At 39.5% G+C, this 19,283-nt stretch overlaps 8 protein-coding genes across 8 annotated transcripts; 7 read left to right on the forward strand and 1 right to left on the reverse strand.

The window, feature by feature from the left end:
- Positions 1-1,774: 1,774 nt before the first annotated feature.
- KQ657_003238 (uncharacterized protein) lies at positions 1,775-4,444 on the forward strand (the record flags this gene model as incomplete). Its single annotated transcript, XM_043193968.1, has 1 exon — positions 1,775-4,444. The coding sequence occupies one exon, from the start codon at positions 1,775-1,777 to the stop codon at positions 4,442-4,444; it is 2,670 nt and encodes an 889-aa protein (XP_043051020.1).
- Positions 4,445-4,654: 210 nt separating this feature from the next.
- UTP9 (Utp9p) lies at positions 4,655-6,406 on the forward strand (the record flags this gene model as incomplete). The annotated part of the gene is made up of 1 exon (XM_043193969.1): positions 4,655-6,406. The coding sequence occupies one exon, from the start codon at positions 4,655-4,657 to the stop codon at positions 6,404-6,406; it is 1,752 nt and encodes a 583-aa protein (XP_043051021.1).
- Positions 6,407-6,562: 156 nt separating this feature from the next.
- Positions 6,563-7,177, forward strand: XPT1 (Xanthine phosphoribosyltransferase 1; the record flags this gene model as incomplete). Its single annotated transcript, XM_043193970.1, has 1 exon — positions 6,563-7,177. The coding sequence occupies one exon, from the start codon at positions 6,563-6,565 to the stop codon at positions 7,175-7,177; it is 615 nt and encodes a 204-aa protein (XP_043051022.1).
- Positions 7,178-7,618: 441 nt separating this feature from the next.
- NMD5 (Nmd5p) lies at positions 7,619-10,921 on the forward strand (the record flags this gene model as incomplete). Its single annotated transcript, XM_043193971.1, has 1 exon — positions 7,619-10,921. One exon carries the CDS (start codon positions 7,619-7,621, stop codon positions 10,919-10,921), a length of 3,303 nt encoding a protein of 1,100 aa, XP_043051023.1.
- Positions 10,922-12,529: 1,608 nt separating this feature from the next.
- ATO7 (Ato7p) lies at positions 12,530-13,306 on the forward strand (the record flags this gene model as incomplete). Its single annotated transcript, XM_043193972.1, has 1 exon — positions 12,530-13,306. The coding sequence occupies one exon, from the start codon at positions 12,530-12,532 to the stop codon at positions 13,304-13,306; it is 777 nt and encodes a 258-aa protein (XP_043051024.1).
- Positions 13,307-13,685: 379 nt separating this feature from the next.
- KQ657_003243 (uncharacterized protein) lies at positions 13,686-15,353 on the reverse strand (the record flags this gene model as incomplete). The annotated part of the gene is made up of 1 exon (XM_043193973.1): positions 13,686-15,353. The coding sequence occupies one exon, from the start codon at positions 15,351-15,353 to the stop codon at positions 13,686-13,688; it is 1,668 nt and encodes a 555-aa protein (XP_043051025.1).
- Positions 15,354-16,214: 861 nt separating this feature from the next.
- On the forward strand, positions 16,215-16,559 carry VTC1 (uncharacterized protein; the record flags this gene model as incomplete). Its single annotated transcript, XM_043193974.1, has 1 exon — positions 16,215-16,559. One exon carries the CDS (start codon positions 16,215-16,217, stop codon positions 16,557-16,559), a length of 345 nt encoding a protein of 114 aa, XP_043051026.1.
- Positions 16,560-17,042: 483 nt separating this feature from the next.
- KQ657_003245 (uncharacterized protein) lies at positions 17,043-18,791 on the forward strand (the record flags this gene model as incomplete). Its single annotated transcript, XM_043193975.1, has 1 exon — positions 17,043-18,791. One exon carries the CDS (start codon positions 17,043-17,045, stop codon positions 18,789-18,791), a length of 1,749 nt encoding a protein of 582 aa, XP_043051027.1.
- Between the last annotated feature and the right edge of the window lie 492 nt (positions 18,792-19,283).

Genomic DNA, 19,283 nt, shown 5'->3' on the forward strand with positions numbered 1-19,283 from the left:
TTTGCAGTATAAGACCAAATTAGCTTACATATACAATGAACGATTTCAAAATGTGCCAATCGCTATTCATATGCATACTTGAATCAGGAGAAACAACAAGTTGGGTCAACTCATTGCAATTCAATAGGGCTTAACCAATTAGTATAAGCTCATGGGGGGCATTTTTTTTTTAGGTTACAGACTATACGCCTTGCTGTAAAGGTATACCGGAAAATTTGTACCAGGGCTCAGTTAAGGTTCATTAATGTGTTGAAAGCTTGATTGGGGACTATTTACGTCTAATCGGTATGACTTTGGGGCTTTTAGAGCTTAATGTAATTAGACAAATAAGAGCCTGGAGTAAATATTTTCTAAAGTCCGAACGCTTATGAGTTTAGGCTCAAGGGGTAATTACGATAAAAGAGAGATGCCGGAGTTACAATTGAATGAGAAATAACGTTATTACAAAATGAGCCGCTAGTACATGCTAAAAACCTTTTGTCAAGAAGGCTTTGTAATGCACGGTGGGTGTAGTTTGTAGCAATTTGAAATTGTAATGTGGGAGTCCTAGCAGATTTTTTTGTCGGACTATTTTCCATGTTTCTAATATGGCTTAAAACAACTTGTTGCTGATATCCGACAGATACTTTGAGGATAGTTTGCGCATATGCATACTTTATGCATGATGCACAGTTTAACGCCCTGCAAGATGATTGTCTACGAAAACTAAGCTTATGCTACCTAAATGCTCAACTACTTAGACCTTCTTGAGTTATGTTATCCAACACGGTCTTTTGGTATTTCTATTAAGTTTCCGTAAGACTTGTTACCGAGAACAAATGATTAACTCCGTGTTTGCTTAGTTTGACTCGGTTTGCATTGGTTTAGAAAAGTATACGAATGTATATTTAGTGATACAAACGGCAAGGCATCAAAACTAATAAGGATTTAAACCGAACGTTTAAAGAGAGATGTGTGCAATAAAGATCATTGTTTGTATTATACACTTAGGACTTTGTTTAAACAAAAACATTTACTGCTATTAGCAATGTTGTGTAATTCACTATGCATATCCTCCTGACCAGTGTCGTACTGGTGACGTGAAAAAAAGTTGAGATTCAAACAATGTGCTTTTGGGAATATAACTATGGTGTGCGTTCTCCAATCAAGTATTCGTTATCATGTTTAAAAGTGCTTGCAAACATACCACTTACAAAGAGATGTTGGTAATATCAATTACGAAAATCTAGGCGATTAGCCTTGCAACCTCTGTTCACAAAATCCGGCATATGGCAGGTATGGAGCTTGTGCTGGAGGAGTCCAAATAATAATCCAGTAGAAACTTAAGCGACGTCCCCCTACATTGACTTACATGGAGAAAATCGATTCCCTTGAGTGTCCGGGCAAATTTTTCTCATGAATGTGTCTGAAGAACATTAAAAAATATCATACTGAGTCACTCAAGCCACATAAAAATATTCTAAACAATTCTGTTGTTTGAATCGTGCCTCATGCGAGATGCAAATGAATAGTTTTCAAGAACAAGTGTTTTCTCGTAGGCCTTTTAAGTCACGTGATACAACCGAAACATAGCTACTGATTATTCGCGACATTTATCGCGACATTGTCTATTGATGACCGACATTGCTCTTGAGTAGCCCACATACAGCTTGATCTAACACAAGGGTGCATTGTTATAAGGCGCTGCTCTTAATATAAGGCACTTGTAATATTCCACGGTTATACCTCCAATCTTCGCCTTTAGTCACACAGCTTTAATAGTGTAGTTAGGGAAATGGGTGATGAAGAGCCAGTGTCGGTGTCAATTGACGAAGTTCAGTCACAACAAACGTATCATCAACTGCCTGAGACTGACGTAGTTGTCACAGATGAAAAGCAGACAATACCACAATTGGAAAGTGAATCGAAGTCTATAGAAGCTACCGACAAAGATAGAAAAGAAGTTCCAGACCAGACAAATGAGGATTCAGGAAAACCATCAACTGCGATTGAAACAACAGACATAATTGGGGATACTTTAGTGGCAAGTCCATCACATCCTGATGGAAGTAAGATTGACAATGTTTCTGAGACTAGTGCTAGTGCGGTTGCTCCAGTTGACCTGAACAAAGTTGACGAAGTGAAAAGTCAACCAGAAGAAGCATCTAGCACTGTAACGACAGAAATGGAGACACTAAAAGCTCCCCAAGAAACGGTGGTCGAAGAGACTCCAGAGCTGGTGAAAGATACACCTGCATTAAAGGGTAAAAGGAAGCGTCTAACATTACAAGAGAGGTTAGCATTAGCAGCCAAAGGACCCAAAGTTACTTCTAGCACAGATACAACCCCATCGATTTCAAGAGCTACCAGTCCTCAGCCAACAGAGACTGTGACCATCGTACAGGCTTCTGCCGAGGAACTAACCGAAGCGTTACAACCACTGAGTGCTGAAGTCTCAATCGAGCAACCCCAAAGAAACGACCAGAAACGTCTTAGCACCGAGATTGAGCTTGACAAATATATTTTGAAAGAGGAGCATGAAAGTGAAATACTCAAACTAAGGAAGAATGTACAAGATCTCAAAAGTAAGAACCAAGTTTTGAGTGATGCTGTAGACAGATTCCGGTCTTTGCAGGCTCAGAACAATGATGATAATGACAAATTCAAAAGCAAGTTGGCGGAGAAGGATGGTACCATTAAGCAATTGATGGACGAAGGGGAAATCTTATCTCGAAAAGAGTTAAAATTAAACGATACGATCAAGAAGCTACGATCTCAAATGAAAGAAGTTGAAGAAGCAAACAAGGGACTCTTGGAAAAGAAGGCAAAATTAGATCTGATTGATGGGATTTTGACTTCAAATGGAGTCAAAAGCGTATCGGAATTAGCTGAAAAGTGCAGTGAATATCATAGCAAAGCCCTTCAATTAGACGAATATATTGGCAGAGAAAAGGCGAATGAATTTATAATTCAAGAAAGAAACGATGCACAGAAGAAGATGAGCGAATTGAACATTCAATTGGAGCTTTTCAAGAAGCAATCAAGGTTAGAAATTGACTCGAAGGATGTTCTTATCAATCAGTTGAGACAAGAAAACAGCAAGAACAAAAGAGAAAAGAACTCTGAAATACAACGACTTGAAGAGAAGATCGAAGCATTGAGGCTCGAAGCCGAATCTTCTTCTAACGGACACAGCAGAACTGCACGTACCTCTACCACTTCGCTTTCTCTGTTGAACAACAACAATATCAACAGTACTGATGTTGATGAAGCCAGATCATCAAAACTAGTTGACTACGAAGACTACATTAAATTGTCCAATAGTCACCATTCATTGCAGGCTCAGTATTTGCAATCTCAAGAGACATGGAAATTGCTCGAATCTAATTTGTCAGGGAGAGTGGACAAGTTGAGTCAGACCGCAGAAAGCTACCGTAAGACGAACGCAAAGGTTACTAATGAATTTAAGAAGTTAGAGCATGAACTTCAAGCCAAATTATCGGAGCTTGATACCTTGAAGTTCGAAGCCAAGTCGCAATTGGATACAATAGAAAAGTTAAAGTTCAAATTACAATTGAAACAAACAGATATCGAAGAACTTGAAGCCAAGTTTGAAAATTTTAAGACTATCTACAACATAGACAGAGAGAAGCTTAGTTTAAAGATTGAAAGCTTGTCCAAGAAATTAGAAAAGAAAGAATTGGAACTTACTGAATTAGCTACGCAGACAATGACGACAGTACCTTCCAGCTTTAATGCTAGTCTGCCTAACCTTCCACTTTCCACCAGGTCTTCTCAAGCCGACATCAACGCATGGCAAGATAGTATAGGTTTAGGAGAGTCGTCCTCGTCTCCAGTAGTGGAAAGGTCGCCATCATATGAGAGAACTCCTTCCTATGGCCTTACACATATACGATCCCATGTGAGTTCTGTTCTGTTGGGCCCTGCAGACTCTATAGAGGAAGATTTTGAAGCGAAATTCTCCACAAGTGATAATGAGAACGATACAATCAATGGCAGCAACAGTTTTGTGAACGTTGTTAAACCACGACATGCTAATAGTAGCAACAATAGCATCAGCAATATACCATCCCACACGAACTTGGGGTCTCAGCACATACTTATGTTGAATAAGATGGGGTCATCGATCCGGAGGTTCGAAGTGGAATTAGCCACTTTAAAAGAAGAGAATTCCCAATTAATCAATGAAAAGGAGAACATTCAAAAGGAGCTATTGAACAAATTTAAGTTGACTGATGAGATCGACAACTTGAAGAAGGAAATCGACCTTTTACAAGGAAAGATACAAGAGAAGGATAAAAGTGAAAAGACGATGTTGGAGGTTATAGGAGAGAAGAGTGAGCAAGTGGATGAATTAACAGGAGACTTGAAAGATTTGAAAGATTTGTTAAAGGTTCAAGTTCAACAATATATTGAGTTACAGGACAAGATCACCAAAGCATAGAAGCAGTATCGAACGCTAATAATAACATTAATAGCATTAATAATAGCTATCACAGTAATTATTAATTATATAAGTTCTTACGTAAACCACCTGCATATACTCCGTGAGATGAGATGAATTGAAAAAAATCTCGAGACAAAGCTTATGGTGTATGCCATAGTATATTTAGGTTAAACCGTCTAAAGAGATCATTTCCCTGGAGTTAACATCATGAGGAGTCTTACGACTGTAATTGATAACCAGCAGCGGTATGTTGCCAATATAATCAGCAAGCACGGCAGAAACGAGATTCAGATATATCCTGTGGAACAAATTGCACAAGCCGGTGACGAAGACTTAACAAGCACCAATTTGGCAGTACGGATTGAGCTAGAAGCCGAGGAACAAATAGAGAGGGTTAGATGGGTTCAAGATATAGACAGCGTTGTTGGAAAGAAGAAGGGATCCTCTTCTAGAAAGAGAAATGCAGAAGATAAGGATATAGCAGCTCTGGAAGACTCTGAAGGGTCGCTATATTTGTTGGCCATATTACTGAATGGTAATATCATTTGCATATCTCCCAATTCCAATCAGATCCTCACAACTATTGAAAATGGCGATGAGTCTCATAAGATCCACGATTTAGTCAGTTACAACACCAGCACTGTGTGGACCATTGGTGAGAACGGGAAGCTCCGTGAAGTAGTGCTTACCTCTGGTAAGGTTAAGAAGGAGATCCAATTATCCAATTTCGACAATGATAATACAAGCCATATAGCTTCCATTAAAAAGAGTGCTAGACAAAGTATGTTGTTACTAGGCTCTTCATCTTCGTTATATCTTGTTGATCCTGCTAAGAAGAAGCCCATTGTGGATACCGAAGCCAGTCAAGAGGCATCTATCACTCAAATAGTGGAATCGATTGTGCGTCCAGACCACGTCTATGTGACTAGAGAAGACAGTAAGACAATTGAAGTATACCAAGTCACTCCTACAAACATTGCATCCATAAATACCATTACAATCGAAGGCGAGGCCGTCGCCGGTATACGACTTTTCTCCCTTCCCGAAGAAAAGAGAGAGTTATTGCTTGCTCTGAGCTCAGAGGGTGTTGAAGTGTTTTCCATAGATAACAACGAAGTTAAGACATTGAACACCATAACCACCAATGTCAGCAACCATCCATTGGTAACTTTCGTTCCTCAGAAGAACGCATCAGGGTACATGGGTCTATGGTACGATGGGAACGAGCCGCGCTTCGCCAAGTTTGACACAGACTTTACTGACGACGTTGAGATTGCAATTGTCCAAGCAACAAATGGTGATGTGGAGATGAGCACTAGTAGTAAGGATGAAACAGTGTTAGTTCCTGAATCTACCAAAGTCCTCAATCTAGACTCTGATAAGCTACTCTCGCAATTACAAGGATTTTTGCATCAAGAAGAAAGCGACCAGGTTAATGCTGAGATCATTGAGTTGTGTGAAACCAACGATGACGAAGATAGAATAAAGGAGATGGTCCAGATCTTAGGATCATCTACATTGGCTACCAAGCTCTTTGTGGTCGTTAGTAGAGCTGTTGCTTCTGATCCTGCTAAAGGGAACTCGCTTTCGTTGTGGTTAAAATGGATTTTATTGGCCAATGGAGGTCACATCGCAAAGCAACCAGAGCAATATGAAAACGTGAAGAACTTACAACATGGGTTAAGCGAAGGAATGAAGATGATACCTCGTCTTTTAGCATTACAGGGGAGATTACAGCTTTTGAAGGCTCAAGCAGACCTTAGAAGTAGAATTGGTTCCAATGACAACCTTGACCTTGAAGAGACCAATATCATCAACAATAGTAGTAATAGCAACGATGCCGATACGTTGTTGTATGCGAACGGAGAAGATGACGATGACGAATACGCCGAAGATAGCGATACTGGCATGGAAGGCAAGAAGGCTGAAGTCTTTGAAATTGAAGGTGAAGTTAGATAGATTTAGTGTACAGCATCAAACATAGATCAAATAAATACGCGGAGAAGACCGAGGTGTGTGTGTGCCTGGAACGCGATGATAAAATTCACATAGATAACTTTAATCATTGGTACCTGCTTCTTCTTATATTCTTATCGCTGATAACGTACCCACACTATGGTCGAGAAGCTTTACATTTCGTACGAACATGTACATAAACTTTGTCGTAAGGCAGCTGAAGAGATCAAGAGTAAGAAGGATCCGGTGGACTTAATCATTGCCATTGGAGGAGGAGGATTCATTCCTGCTCGTATTCTCCGGTCATTCTTAAAACAAGACGGTCAGAAGAACATTCCGATCCAGGCCATCGGTTTATCATTATACGAATTTATGGGGAATGAAGAGACCATTGGCAAAGAAGTTGTGCGTACTCAATGGTTAGACTTTGGTAATTTAAATGACCATTTCGATTCCCTTATTGGGAAGCATTTACTTATCGTGGACGAAGTAGATGATTCTAGAACCACTCTACACTACGCTTTAACCGAGTTGGAAAAAGATGTTAAGGATATTCAAGAGAAATTGGGTCGTCAAAATGAACAGACCAAAATCTCTATCTTTGTACTCCAAAATAAAGATAAGGAGAAGAGAGCTGAATTACCTCAAGAATTATTTGATTCGGGAAGATATATGTGTGGTGAGGTTGTTCCGGATAAATGGATAGCTTATCCTTGGGATGCCCTTGATATCGATGATCAAACTGAAAGAGCTCGGGCTCAAGGCTACATTTAGTAAAGGACGTAGACATACATGCAGTAGTTACTACTATAACAAACGAATATACCGCTCCTACAAGTAGTGTCGGTATAAATTATTCAGGGCGCTACCATTTAAGTCGAGTCAAATCCTGCGATGGGCAAAAAAATGCTAGTGGCCTAACGTCGTACCAACAAATCACTAGTAGAGCCTTGTAATATCATTACCTTCTGGTTAGTGAAAGAGCTTTAGGTTTAATACCATAAGGTGAAGATTGCACCAGCAAGTTTTTCCGAGGAGGTCTTCATTGTTTTTGGAGGAGCGTTTAAAAGACCCCCCCCCCCCCCATCTTAATCACGTTTAGACATTGTGATTTTGTGACGCTAAGCTTAGTTGTGCTTAGTTATTAACACTAGAAGAATACAAAGAAGGAATTTATAACAAAGGGATAGCTGGGATTAGTAGTTGAAAAGTACAATGGATGCAAATGTTTTATTAGAGGTGTTTGCAGGTACGCTTAATCCTGATCCGCAAATCTCTAAGGCATCAGAAGCTCGGTTAACGGATTTAAAGCAAACTCCTGGGTTTGTAGGAGCATGTCTTGATGTTATAGGGAATCTGGCCAATTGTCTACCTCAACAAAGAGGAGTGGTGACAGCCATGGCGATTTACTTCAAGAATATTATCATTCGGTATTGGAGCAGCAAGGAAGATGAACCTAACAACAGCATTATTGATCATGATGAGAAGCCAATTATTAGAGAGCGGATTTTACGAATTATGGTGGATGCAGATTTTATTATTAAAAGACAATTGATTCCTCTGTTACGGAAGATTATTGGCGAGACTTCAGGTTTACGAGATTGGCCACAGTTGTTAAACGAAACTGGGTATTTATTGCAACAGGTGCCCAATGAAGAGACTCTTGCTGGGCTATTAGCAGATCCCAATAATACGAATAATCATCATCGGATATGGTCACCATTATATGTGGGCCTTGTTAGTTTCAGTGAATTCTGTCGGCTATATAGATGGAAGAATAACACCGAGAGAGCTAATGAATTGGATCCTATAATCATTCAAGTGTTTCCTCATTTATTAAATGTTGGTAACCTCATTGTTGAGAACCCAGTTTTGATCACAGAGTTGACTAGTGAAATGGTCAAATTGATCTTGAAATGCTACAAATTCGTCACGTACTTTGATCTTCCAGTTGTCTTACAATCAAGAGACGCCTTATTTACTTGGGGAGAATTCCATGGGAAAATCATCAATATTCAAACCCCACCATATATTCTTAATGATGGATCCTCGTCAGAACAAAATAAGAACTTGTTGGAGTTTTCTAAATGCTTGAAATGGTCAGTTCTTAATATGCACAAATTATTTGAAAAGCATGCCAGTAAGGTTAAAAAACATGGTGAATTCCTGAAAATTTTTATGAAGGAATTTATACCTCATTTGATTCCTAATTACTTATCGGTAATTGAAGCTTGGTGTCAAGGCACTAAATGGCTTCCTAACCTGGCCCTTTTCTCCTTGCTTCAAACTTTCAGTGTTTGTGTGCTTAACAAACTGACATGGCTCATGCTACAACCTCACTACGAAACCCTTCTTCATCATTTGATCTTCCCTCTCGTATGTCCAACCGATGAAGTCTTGGAGACTTTTGAAGTGGACCCACAGGAGTATATCCGGTTGAACTATGATATTTTTGAAGATTTTGCAGCTCCTGATGAAGCAGCTTTAGGGCTTTTGGCTACTTGCATTCGTAAACGGAAGGGATGTCTTACAACCGCCATTCAATTTGTTTACGAAATATTAACTGAGCTTCAAAAGCAGCCCGAGACTTTGGAATCAGTAAAGAAAAAGGAAGGGTGTCTTCGTATAGTTGGAACCATTGCACCTGAAGTGACGTTACCAAATTCAGCATATTTGGATCAGATGGAACCATTTTTGGCCAATTTAATCTATCCAAACTTAAACTCGTCTTATCAATTCTTAAGAGCAAGAACTTTACAAGTAGCTAATAGGTTTGACGAATTAGACTACAAAGACGAAAAGTGTTTATCATTATTGTTTTCTGGAATACTTGCTCCCTTTAAGGAGAAACCCACTGTGACAGCCAACAAAGGACAAGCAGAAGCACAAGCAGAAGAGGAAGCGCCCAGCTTACCTGTGTTGTTGGAAGCAGCATTATGCGTGAAGGCATATATTCACCAAGATCAATTCCGAGAGCTTCTAGGAGGTATGATTCTAGCAGTGATGTCAAAGTTATTGGAATTGAGCAATGAAATTGATAACGATGAGGTCTCGATAGTTATGCAAGAATGCGTCAAGCAATATAGTACCCAATTGCAACCGTTTGGTATTGATTTGATGACCAAGTCCGTGGAGAACTTTATGCGACTTGTCCGTGAAATTTACGCGGCTTCATTGGCCAGCTACGATGACGATTATGACGACCAAAACATCAAGATCGTCAGTGCCATGGAGGTGTTGAACATGATAATCACCGTTTTGAAATCGTTTGAACATCTGTCCGAAGTATTGGCTAAATTAGAAGAGGTGTTCATGCCGGCCATTGAGTTTGTTTTGGTTTATGATATTGATGATTTAGTAGCTGAAGTTCTGGACTTGATTGAGAACAATATCTTCATTGCCAAAGCCGTTAGTCCCAACATGTGGACTGCCTTCCAATGGATTGTGAAGAACTTTAGAGATGGGGTTGCATTTTTGTATCTTGATGAATGGACTCCCACTATCGAAGCATATATTGCATTTGGCCAGGACCAATTTGCTTTAGGTTCTCCTGAATTGAGTCAGGGGCTACAATTCATAATAACTAGCATTTTAACTGGTGATGATCTGGATGTTGGCTACGTTGACATCATTTATGGTTACGAAATTGCACTGTACTATTTATTGGCCGTCCGTGAATCATCTCGTCGTCGTGCCGAAGTTGATGTAGCAAGTGTCTTGAGAGTAACCATGGCCAGCTATAAACAATTGGCAGAGGATAAATATCATCCTTTGAAACTGTGGTTCTTTGTTCATTTGCACAATGTAATTCTCGCTGGTCTTGTTGCAGATTTTGAATCTACTGTTGGGGTGTTGGAGGAAGCAAATTACCTTCAGCTATTTTTTGACCAATGGTTGAGTCAATGTTTGAAATTGAAACGGGTATTTGACTTAAAACTCTCCATCATGGGAATGATCACCTTATTGACTCGAGCAGAGATTCTTCTTCCCATGTTACCCAAGAATTATCTGCTGTGTCTTCCTCTGATGTTTGCGCAGTTGGTAGGGAAGGTTCCGCATGCCTTGAGCGAGTTTGAGCGCAAGCAAAAGATGCTCAATGACGTTTCCAACACTTATCAGACAGATGACGAGCTCTTATTCAACAATTATAAGTACACTGATTTCGACGAAGAAGAAGATGTTGACTTTGAAGACGAAGATACGGATCCAAAGAGTCAAAATAATAGCACTATTAACAATGATGGAGCCACAGAGTATATTGATTTCCTCAAAATTGAACAAGAAAAGCTAAAGCAATACGAAACAGATAATAATGATAATGAAGAGGATGATGATGATGATTTGGACCAGGAAACATTCTCTGTGACTCCGATTGATAATTTGGACATATTGCAGATTACAAGAGCGTACTTAGAGACCTTTCAAACGGGAAATGCCGAGGGTTATAACCAATTTCTTCAAAGCATGACGGAAGAAGAAAGCCAGCTGTTGATCGTGACATTGACAACCAATCAATAAATATATACATAGTTACAGACTCATACACACACACATAAATATTGATTTAACATGATGAATTTGATACTACTAAGCATGTTTCACGAGGTAAATCTTTCGAGTATGCGGAACTTCAGGTGTACTAGGCAATCCCACATTTACTATGATTAGACTCAAGTTTACTTCCCAAAAGTTACCCCATAAAAAGTTGCATGGTTAAACTTGAGAAGCCAAGAAACACCAAAAGGGGTGGGGCTTTATCGCCTGTTTCTGTGGGGATAGATTAACAGTCGCAGCCTACAGAAGAAAACCTGTGGGGGTGGATTATTATCGCCTCATTCATTCACTCACGTGATGCAACCGTACCATCTTGTAGCAAGGTTAGGTCCCACGAAAATCCACAAAGGTGGTGAAATGTGAGAATCTCCGGGATGGGTAAATGTGGGGCGAATTGGCAGCCACAACGTTTGTGGTAGAAGTGTTTGAACCGTAGTGGGGGATCGAAAGGCATCAAGCGTTGTTTAAGGTGACGATGGCGGTTAAAACCATGACCAATGTATAGATTGAACAGGTTTAAAACCGTGTATACCGAATACTGGCTGACATTACTTATTTGTACTATGTTGTATGGTACAGCCTAAAAGCGTAACATAACCGTAACCGTAACCCATAACCATTGGCTCAGACTTTTCTTGTATCAGGTGCAGAAACCAGAGATAAGGAAACATGTTTGGCCTTTTTGAGGTGCCTACATAGGTAAACACAAAGTGGAGAGAATGATGTGGTGGTGGGAGCCAACTAACTTAGTAATAATAACTACTTATAAAATTGGCACACTAAGCTAAGAAGTGATTCATACTGATTAGAATACTTCGTGTACTTACCGATAGGATCCACGGCGACCCCACTTGAACTCCGAATGCATTAACAACCCGATAAAGTATATACTATATACAAGACATTCTTTTTTAGAAGCCATCTCCGTAATCAACTCCGAGCTCATGCATTGTTTTAGTTTGTTTGCGGACAAGTTGATTGGCTAGAACGCCTATTCTGTTTCCGTCATGGAAAAACTGCCGCTGGTAGCAGCACGTCCGGCTTTGATTTTTCACCAAAAGTTCCTCACAGTATTCATATTAGGTATGCACTAACCTTTCTTGGTTAGCTAAGAGAAGTAGATTACTGGAACCCATAAAAGGTTGACTATTTTCTATAAGCCGTATTGGCACCACCACCACCACCAACTCAATGACTATGTTCACAGCACCGCACCACGAAGTAAGCTTTTTGTCTGCAACCCTCACCATAAACGGCAGTTATTTGTGGGGTTGCAAAATTATGAAGAAATATGTCCGCGAACACAATAGCCCCATCACCGGTGCAGGAAAAACGACCGCACGAATCGGATGGATTACCAATAACCGGGTTGGGGCAGTTACAGTTGCGAATGACTACATCAGATGGTTCCAAAATTCATACTTGTTATATATAGTAGGACCTCCAGCGAAACAATTAATTACATTTATCAAATGTTTCCTTTAGTGAGGCTATTTTATTAGTGGTGTGTGGTTGAATACTTTTTTACCCTTTATTCACTGTTTTTCCCCTTGCCTCGTACACATTTTCTCTATGTCATCTACAGATATCCAATCCAAGGAGCATACCAATGCTGACTCCGAAATCCACCCTCCTGAAATCCACAGAGTCTCTGAAGCTGGAAATGGTGGTGAGTTCGTCGTTTTAGGCAACAAACATTACTATAAACATGAATTAATGAAGGCCTTTGGTGGTAACTTGAACCCCGGATTAGCTACCCCACCAAAACACCAATTTGCCAATCCGGCTCCATTGGGGTTGTCAGCTTTTGCCTTTACTACGTTTGTACTTTCTATGTATAACGCTGGAGCTATGGGTGTTAAGCCACCTAACGTTGTTCTTGGTGCGGCTGCTTTCTACGGTGGGTTTATTCAAATGTTAGCCGGTATTTGGGAGTTGGCTGTGGGTAACACTTTTGGTGGTACCGCATTAACTTCTTATGGTGCATTCTGGTTATCTTATGTCGCCATTCTTGTTCCTGCTTTTGGCATCGAGGCCGCCTACGAAGGAACCGACCAAATGGGAAATGCCGTGGCCTTCTACTTACTTGCTTGGTCTCTCTTTACCTTTATGTTGACCATTGTAACTATGAAGTCTACTTTGTTTTTCTTTTCGTTGTTCTTTTGTTTGGCCGTTACCTTTTTGCTCTTGTCCATTGCTGACTTCACTGGTAATAGCAATGTTAAAACTGCTGGAGGTGTAATGGGTGTTATCACTGCCTTTTTGGGTTGGTACAATGCTTGGGCTGGTACTGCTAATAAAGCTAACTCATACATTACCTCATGGCCAATTCCTTTGTCTAAGCAGTAATTTTCGTTCCTACTTCGACGCTTATAATGACATCTTTAATGCGGGTTTCAATTAATATTTAATGTCTCAAGCAACTTGCTTTTTTTTACTTGATTATTTTATTGTGACAAGGGGGTTCACATTTATTTATCATCATCATCATCATCAACAACATCAACTTTTTTTACTGTATATTTATTTATCTATTTATTATCTGCTCAATAATGTGTTTATGATTAACATTTATTTAACGCTCTAGTAGTAGTGTAGAACTGTACAGGAGCGGGGCATTCCATTTAGATGGCTTAAATGACTGAAATCAGTACAAGTCAAATGTAAAACTATTATCCTATATATTGCACCCTAAAACGGAATAATACCCAACGTTAACTATATAAAATTACCTTCCTAAAAGCTTACGCAACTTTTTCTTTAGCCCCTTGTTATGGCCCAAAAAGCCTTCTTTATACCCAAACGATCGCAGTGTTGTTAGAAACTCAACTTCTTCAATTGAAATGTTACTGCCACCGCCACTACGACCCACGGTATTAGTTAGAATGTCCCATACGGCAAAATCACCTGGTTTGCTCATTAATTCTTCTGCGCCCACACTCAGGAACGAGAGTGTGTCGTGAGTGGTGAATGCTCCCCCATCAAGAAACTTACGCCATTGCCGGAAAAACTCTTGCAGATCAGGTCTCCCATACGAGATGGTATAATATTGTTCGCGCATAAAATCTGGGTCATTAAGTGGGAGTCGCGACCACAGGTGAAGGTTCCGCAAAGAACCCAGAATAGGAGTAAGAGTTCCTGATGATACCAGCATCAATTGGATCTCTTTTTCAACAAATTGACTCAATAATTTTTCGTCAGAGCGTGACCAAATACAAGCCATCAGTGCTAAGATGACACCTTGATAATTACACATAAGCGACAAATACGAGAGTAGCACTTGAAGTGTATCACAATTACGTGGCCATGAAAGCGTCGGCGATAATTCAAAGTCAAGCCGTAAACATACAGTACCGGTAATCATGGCAAACCATGCCACACAACCATGGTTGAATTTAAATCGATCGTATCTGCGACTAAGTGTAAGTGTTAAACCTGTTCTCCTTTGGCGAGAAATTAGTCCTGCAATCGGCCGCATATCATCATAAACAGACCTCATGGCTAGTAATGATTGATGTGGTAGTTTCAAGTGTTCTAAGTTAACCCAAACGTTGTTAACCAAATTTATAAAAGCTTTTAATTGTGGGTCTGCCATCACATAATCTGATCTGAGTGCCAAATATACCAATGACAGTGGGATTGCTTCTATAAATGTCCGAAATTGAATGTGCTCCACAGCTTGAACGTTCTCAGGAATATATATATTCACATCAGTGATATTTTTCAATTGAGATACGAAATCGGTATAAGTACCGGCTTCAGGCTTATCAAGGAAGACGTCTAATCGGTTGATGAACTCCAATGAGTTATATAACACTGGATTATGTGTTATGTCTGCTACTGAAGCACAAAGATACTCAAGATTGGGAATCAGATCGTTGCTGGCACCTCTAAAGGCAGGTTGGAACTCAATCAATCTTAAGCCACGCAACTTGGGGAACAAATGTGATATTGGAGTCAGGGCGACAAAGACAGTATCGGCTTCAAGACACTCAACGTAGTTATTGAACGAGATTGAGCTTCTCTTGGCTAATAAGGCACGGACTCTATCCGTCAAATAAGAAGAAGTTGTCTCGAGTTCTTCAATTGAGAGGTTGGGGGATGCCATATCCATAAATGAAAGACCAGAGGAATTATATGGACCACAGCATTCATAACGACGTACAGTACTAACATGACCAAAGAGTCGAGGTCCGAGAAGTCGACGCATAAGCTTACATGTTAATGATAAGTTGAGAAGATCTCGATATGCCAGGCGAGGATATTTTTCTGCATCGGATATCATGCAATGCTCAGGTACATTATGAGACCGATGTTCAGGGGACTCTTGAATTAGGTGAAATACTATTCGATCTAAGACCTCCGAACAGGTATCCAGGAATATTGTTGACTTCATATTTAAAGCAAATGATATAAAAGGAAAGATGATGATCAAGGAAAACCTGGCTTTATTTAAATGCACTTTGATTTTAGAAACTGAGCCATTATTAGCCACATTTCTCCTTGGTTATACTGATCCGGTAGCGCATAACAATAGAGGGTTTTTATATATGTGATCTCGTTATAGTTGCTATAAATTTGACTGAATGTAACAAAGGATATTCAATATAAAAGTTTCAGCTAAGCGAAAACCTGATACTCTCTCAGAAAAGCCACAATCTGATTTGGCGGCCACCTCACCATTATTAATCAATATGGAACCACATGTTAAACAATCAATTTCTGGTTAATTGTTGCGAAAATAAGGATATAAACCGGATAAAACGTTCACTCCTCTGAAAACCGTTTAATCTATAGCCTGCATGGAAACGAGCAAGAAAATGCTTTTGACATAAACTAACAGATTACATGAAATATACGGTAAGTGTACATATAATGGTAGCACCGTGCATTTAAATTCCCAAGTACTCGACATACATTGCCCTTTGTGGTATACATTGTCAGCCCACGTGTGCGTCATGTAAATAACAACTTATACTCATAACAACAGTGCTTTTTGTGCCAGGTTACAACCACTAGCCGTGTAGTAAATAGAAGCCATACTGCACGTGGGTGTTTGAATACTGAGAAGTCAATTACTAGTAATTAATACGATAGACATTTTGCTGGTATCGCCGTCTCCTGCTGATAAGTTAGGGACTTCCATGCACAACTATCCCAAATTCATTCATTGATACAATTCATTAATTCATCTAAAGAAATCTTTGGTGACTTTATTTTGTACATCTCACCAACAGTTGATCGTATAAAACTTATCATGTCTAATAACAAGAGAATTGCATTACCCGCTAGAGTAGAACCAAAGGTTTTCTTTGCCAATGAGAGAACATTTTTGTCATGGTTGAACTTCACTGTTATCTTGGGTTCATTAGGTGTTGGTTTGTTGAACTTTGGTGACTCTGTTGGTAGAATAAGTGCTGGTTTGTTCACATTCATTGCCATGTTAACCATGGTCTATGCTTTAGTCACTTACCATTGGAGAGCAAGAGCCATTAGATTGAGAGGGTCTGGTCCTTATGATGATAGATTTGGTCCTACCATGCTTTGTATATTCTTGTTGGTGGCTGTTGTTGTCAACTTTGTATTGAGAATCAGAGCTTAATCATATTCTACATAAGTTTCATTCCAACTTGCTTGTTATAGCTTGTTGGTTGCATATAATACATTCAATTTATGTCAAGTTGTAGTAAACTAGCCGTGATACTCTATACATGTATAAGATTTGTAATGAAGGTTAGAGTAAACTGGATATTGATACAATTGATGGTTGTTTTACTTACATTCAATGGATCTTATACTAACATTGAATGGCTCACTCAATGCAATAAATAACGTGATGGATGATTGTTTTCATTGGTTGAATGTGTTTTATGCTTGATTTATTTAGCGATAGTACCACATATTATACTTCTATCTAATCTTATCTCATCCAAACCCCATTGACCTTGTCACTATGACATCTCGTATATTGTCCTCCTTACCTATCCGTATTTTTTCTGCTGCGCTGAGGAAAATCTGCAACTCCTAAAGCAAGTTAATGCAACTGAACTGAGTAACTCTTCTCTCGTAAATTTTCTCACACACCATGGAGTCGTATATTCCCTCCAAGGTTGTATGCCTCTTTCTCGTCCAGTTCGACGTAAAGGTAGGCTACAAGTTAGTGTGGTCCAAGTCCACCAAAGAAGATTTCCTAACTGACACTACTTCGTCTAATATCGAGTACAAAGTACTTCCTTCAGGACTCCAAGAGGTCAGTAGTTCAACCATCTTAATCAGTCATGAGTACAAGGGGAAACTATACTTTGGACTCTCCCAGTTCCATCAAAACGAAGATGAATTGCAAGTCGCCACGGGAGGTGCCGGGGTTGATCGTACGCAAGTTAAAATGTTTGCACTTGGTGTCATATGTGATAATGAACAAGATTCATGGAAGCCTAATGAGTTTCTTCATGTGGGCTGGGAATATGGTCTGTTGCTTAAAGATAAGCTTTTGGCCCTTTTTGCCTCTACAGATGATGATGGTTCTGGGGCATTGAATGATGCAAACAAATCTCTTTTGGAACAATTATACCTTACTTTGACGACTACTGGGGATACTAGTGTTTCAAACAACTCATACGAATCCCAATACCATCCCTTAAAGCAGTTGCCACAATACTTTCGTATTTTGGGTCCCTTAGTCTATCAAGTGTATAAGCAAGCATTATTACGAAAGAAAATCCTTGTGGTGAATCACCATCACGAGAATATGAATTATACTATATGTGCCTTCAATTACATCATTAGTTTATGTTCCGTGATTCCCTTTGATGTCCAAGCTCAATTGAAGCAAACTATCGAGAAGTATACTAAAGGTGATCCAGCAAGTGCAAGAACAATCAATGCAGAATTCTATTCAACTCCGTTGTACAACATAGGATTACATGATATTCCATCGTTACCACATCACCCTGGCTACATAGCTCTGACCAACGACGAAATGATGATGTACCAAAGGGGTGTATTTGATATACTCGTATATTTGGACCAAGAATACCCAAAGATTATCCTGTGTGATGCAATTTCCAATATGACGTTACCAGGTGCCTCGCAGTATCTCAAAGCATCCCATCATGAGTACGAAGATTACTTGGCAGTATTTCAACATATAAACAGTGGTTCCGTGCTAGAACCCCAATTATGGTGGAGTCAGGACGCAACGCAGTCCATTGGTTGGCAAGAATACATTTGGTCTGCATTCTCGTGGTTTGCTTCTGCTGGTCAGGAGCAACCTGGAAACGAGCAGTACTGTCCCCTTATGAAAGATAGCGAGGACGGAGATGCAGTGGAAGAAAGAGAAGAAGGAGATGCAGATGCAGACGCAGACACAGAAAGCATTGATGACGACGCACAAGATGCAACCGCAACTACGGATGTACCTGAACCTGCTGAGATTAATACCGGAAGTTCTGGTTCCACTGGCACTACACTTGTTGGGGAACCAATGGAACCTCCTCATCTGATTCCCTTGAATGACCTTTCAATCGTTGATCTCATTGGACGATTCCATAAACGTACGCGTAGGTTATTTTACTATATTAATGAAATTGTGATGGAAACAATCGAGTATCAACTTCAGGGTGATGACGTGGGGAGTTACGACGCCAATAATACTCTGCATCAATTAAATTCACGGGTGGTGATTGAATTGACTTACCAAGACGTTCATGAAGCAGGATTTGATCCATATATGGCGCTGGAGCTTGAATTTCTTCGTCAATTTGTTTTACTTTACTGGGAACCGCTTGTGCTGGATGTAGAGATTGGCTTGGGAGTTCAAGGTATTTGTTGTTAAAGAAGATTTAGTGGCCTATTTAGTTATGGCTATTGTTTATTGTATAGGAAGTTACCAAACAATCGGATCTACATTATACAAAGCATAAAATCAAGCTGTCTATTGTTCCGTTGTTACTATTTTAGGAACATAGTCTTCAGAAAAAAAGGTAAAACCCTTGTGACCTTACATTAGTAGTTGTTAAGTTGAAAAACAAAAGGTGACGCTGAACATTAGTTACATTGGAACTCAAGTTTGTATAATTTCAGTCAAATTGTTTCATATTCTAGAAAGAACATGGTAATAATATTATCGGCCAATTAGATCAACACATATGCTACTTGTACATTTTCATTGATACAGTAAGCACATGAAAGAATATACTCTAAACTGTTGTACATTACATATTTATTATGATTATGCATAATAATGCAATAGAAACGTTATGTATAGCTACCTCAGTTGTTATGCAATGGAAGGGGTATTATTATGCATAGCATTGCACCACGCATA

This window comes from Scheffersomyces spartinae (genome assembly GCF_019049425.1).
Source record: "Scheffersomyces spartinae strain ARV_011 chromosome Unknown scaffold_3, whole genome shotgun sequence".
NCBI classification, from domain to species: domain Eukaryota; kingdom Fungi; phylum Ascomycota; class Pichiomycetes; order Serinales; family Debaryomycetaceae; genus Lizanozyma; species Lizanozyma spartinae.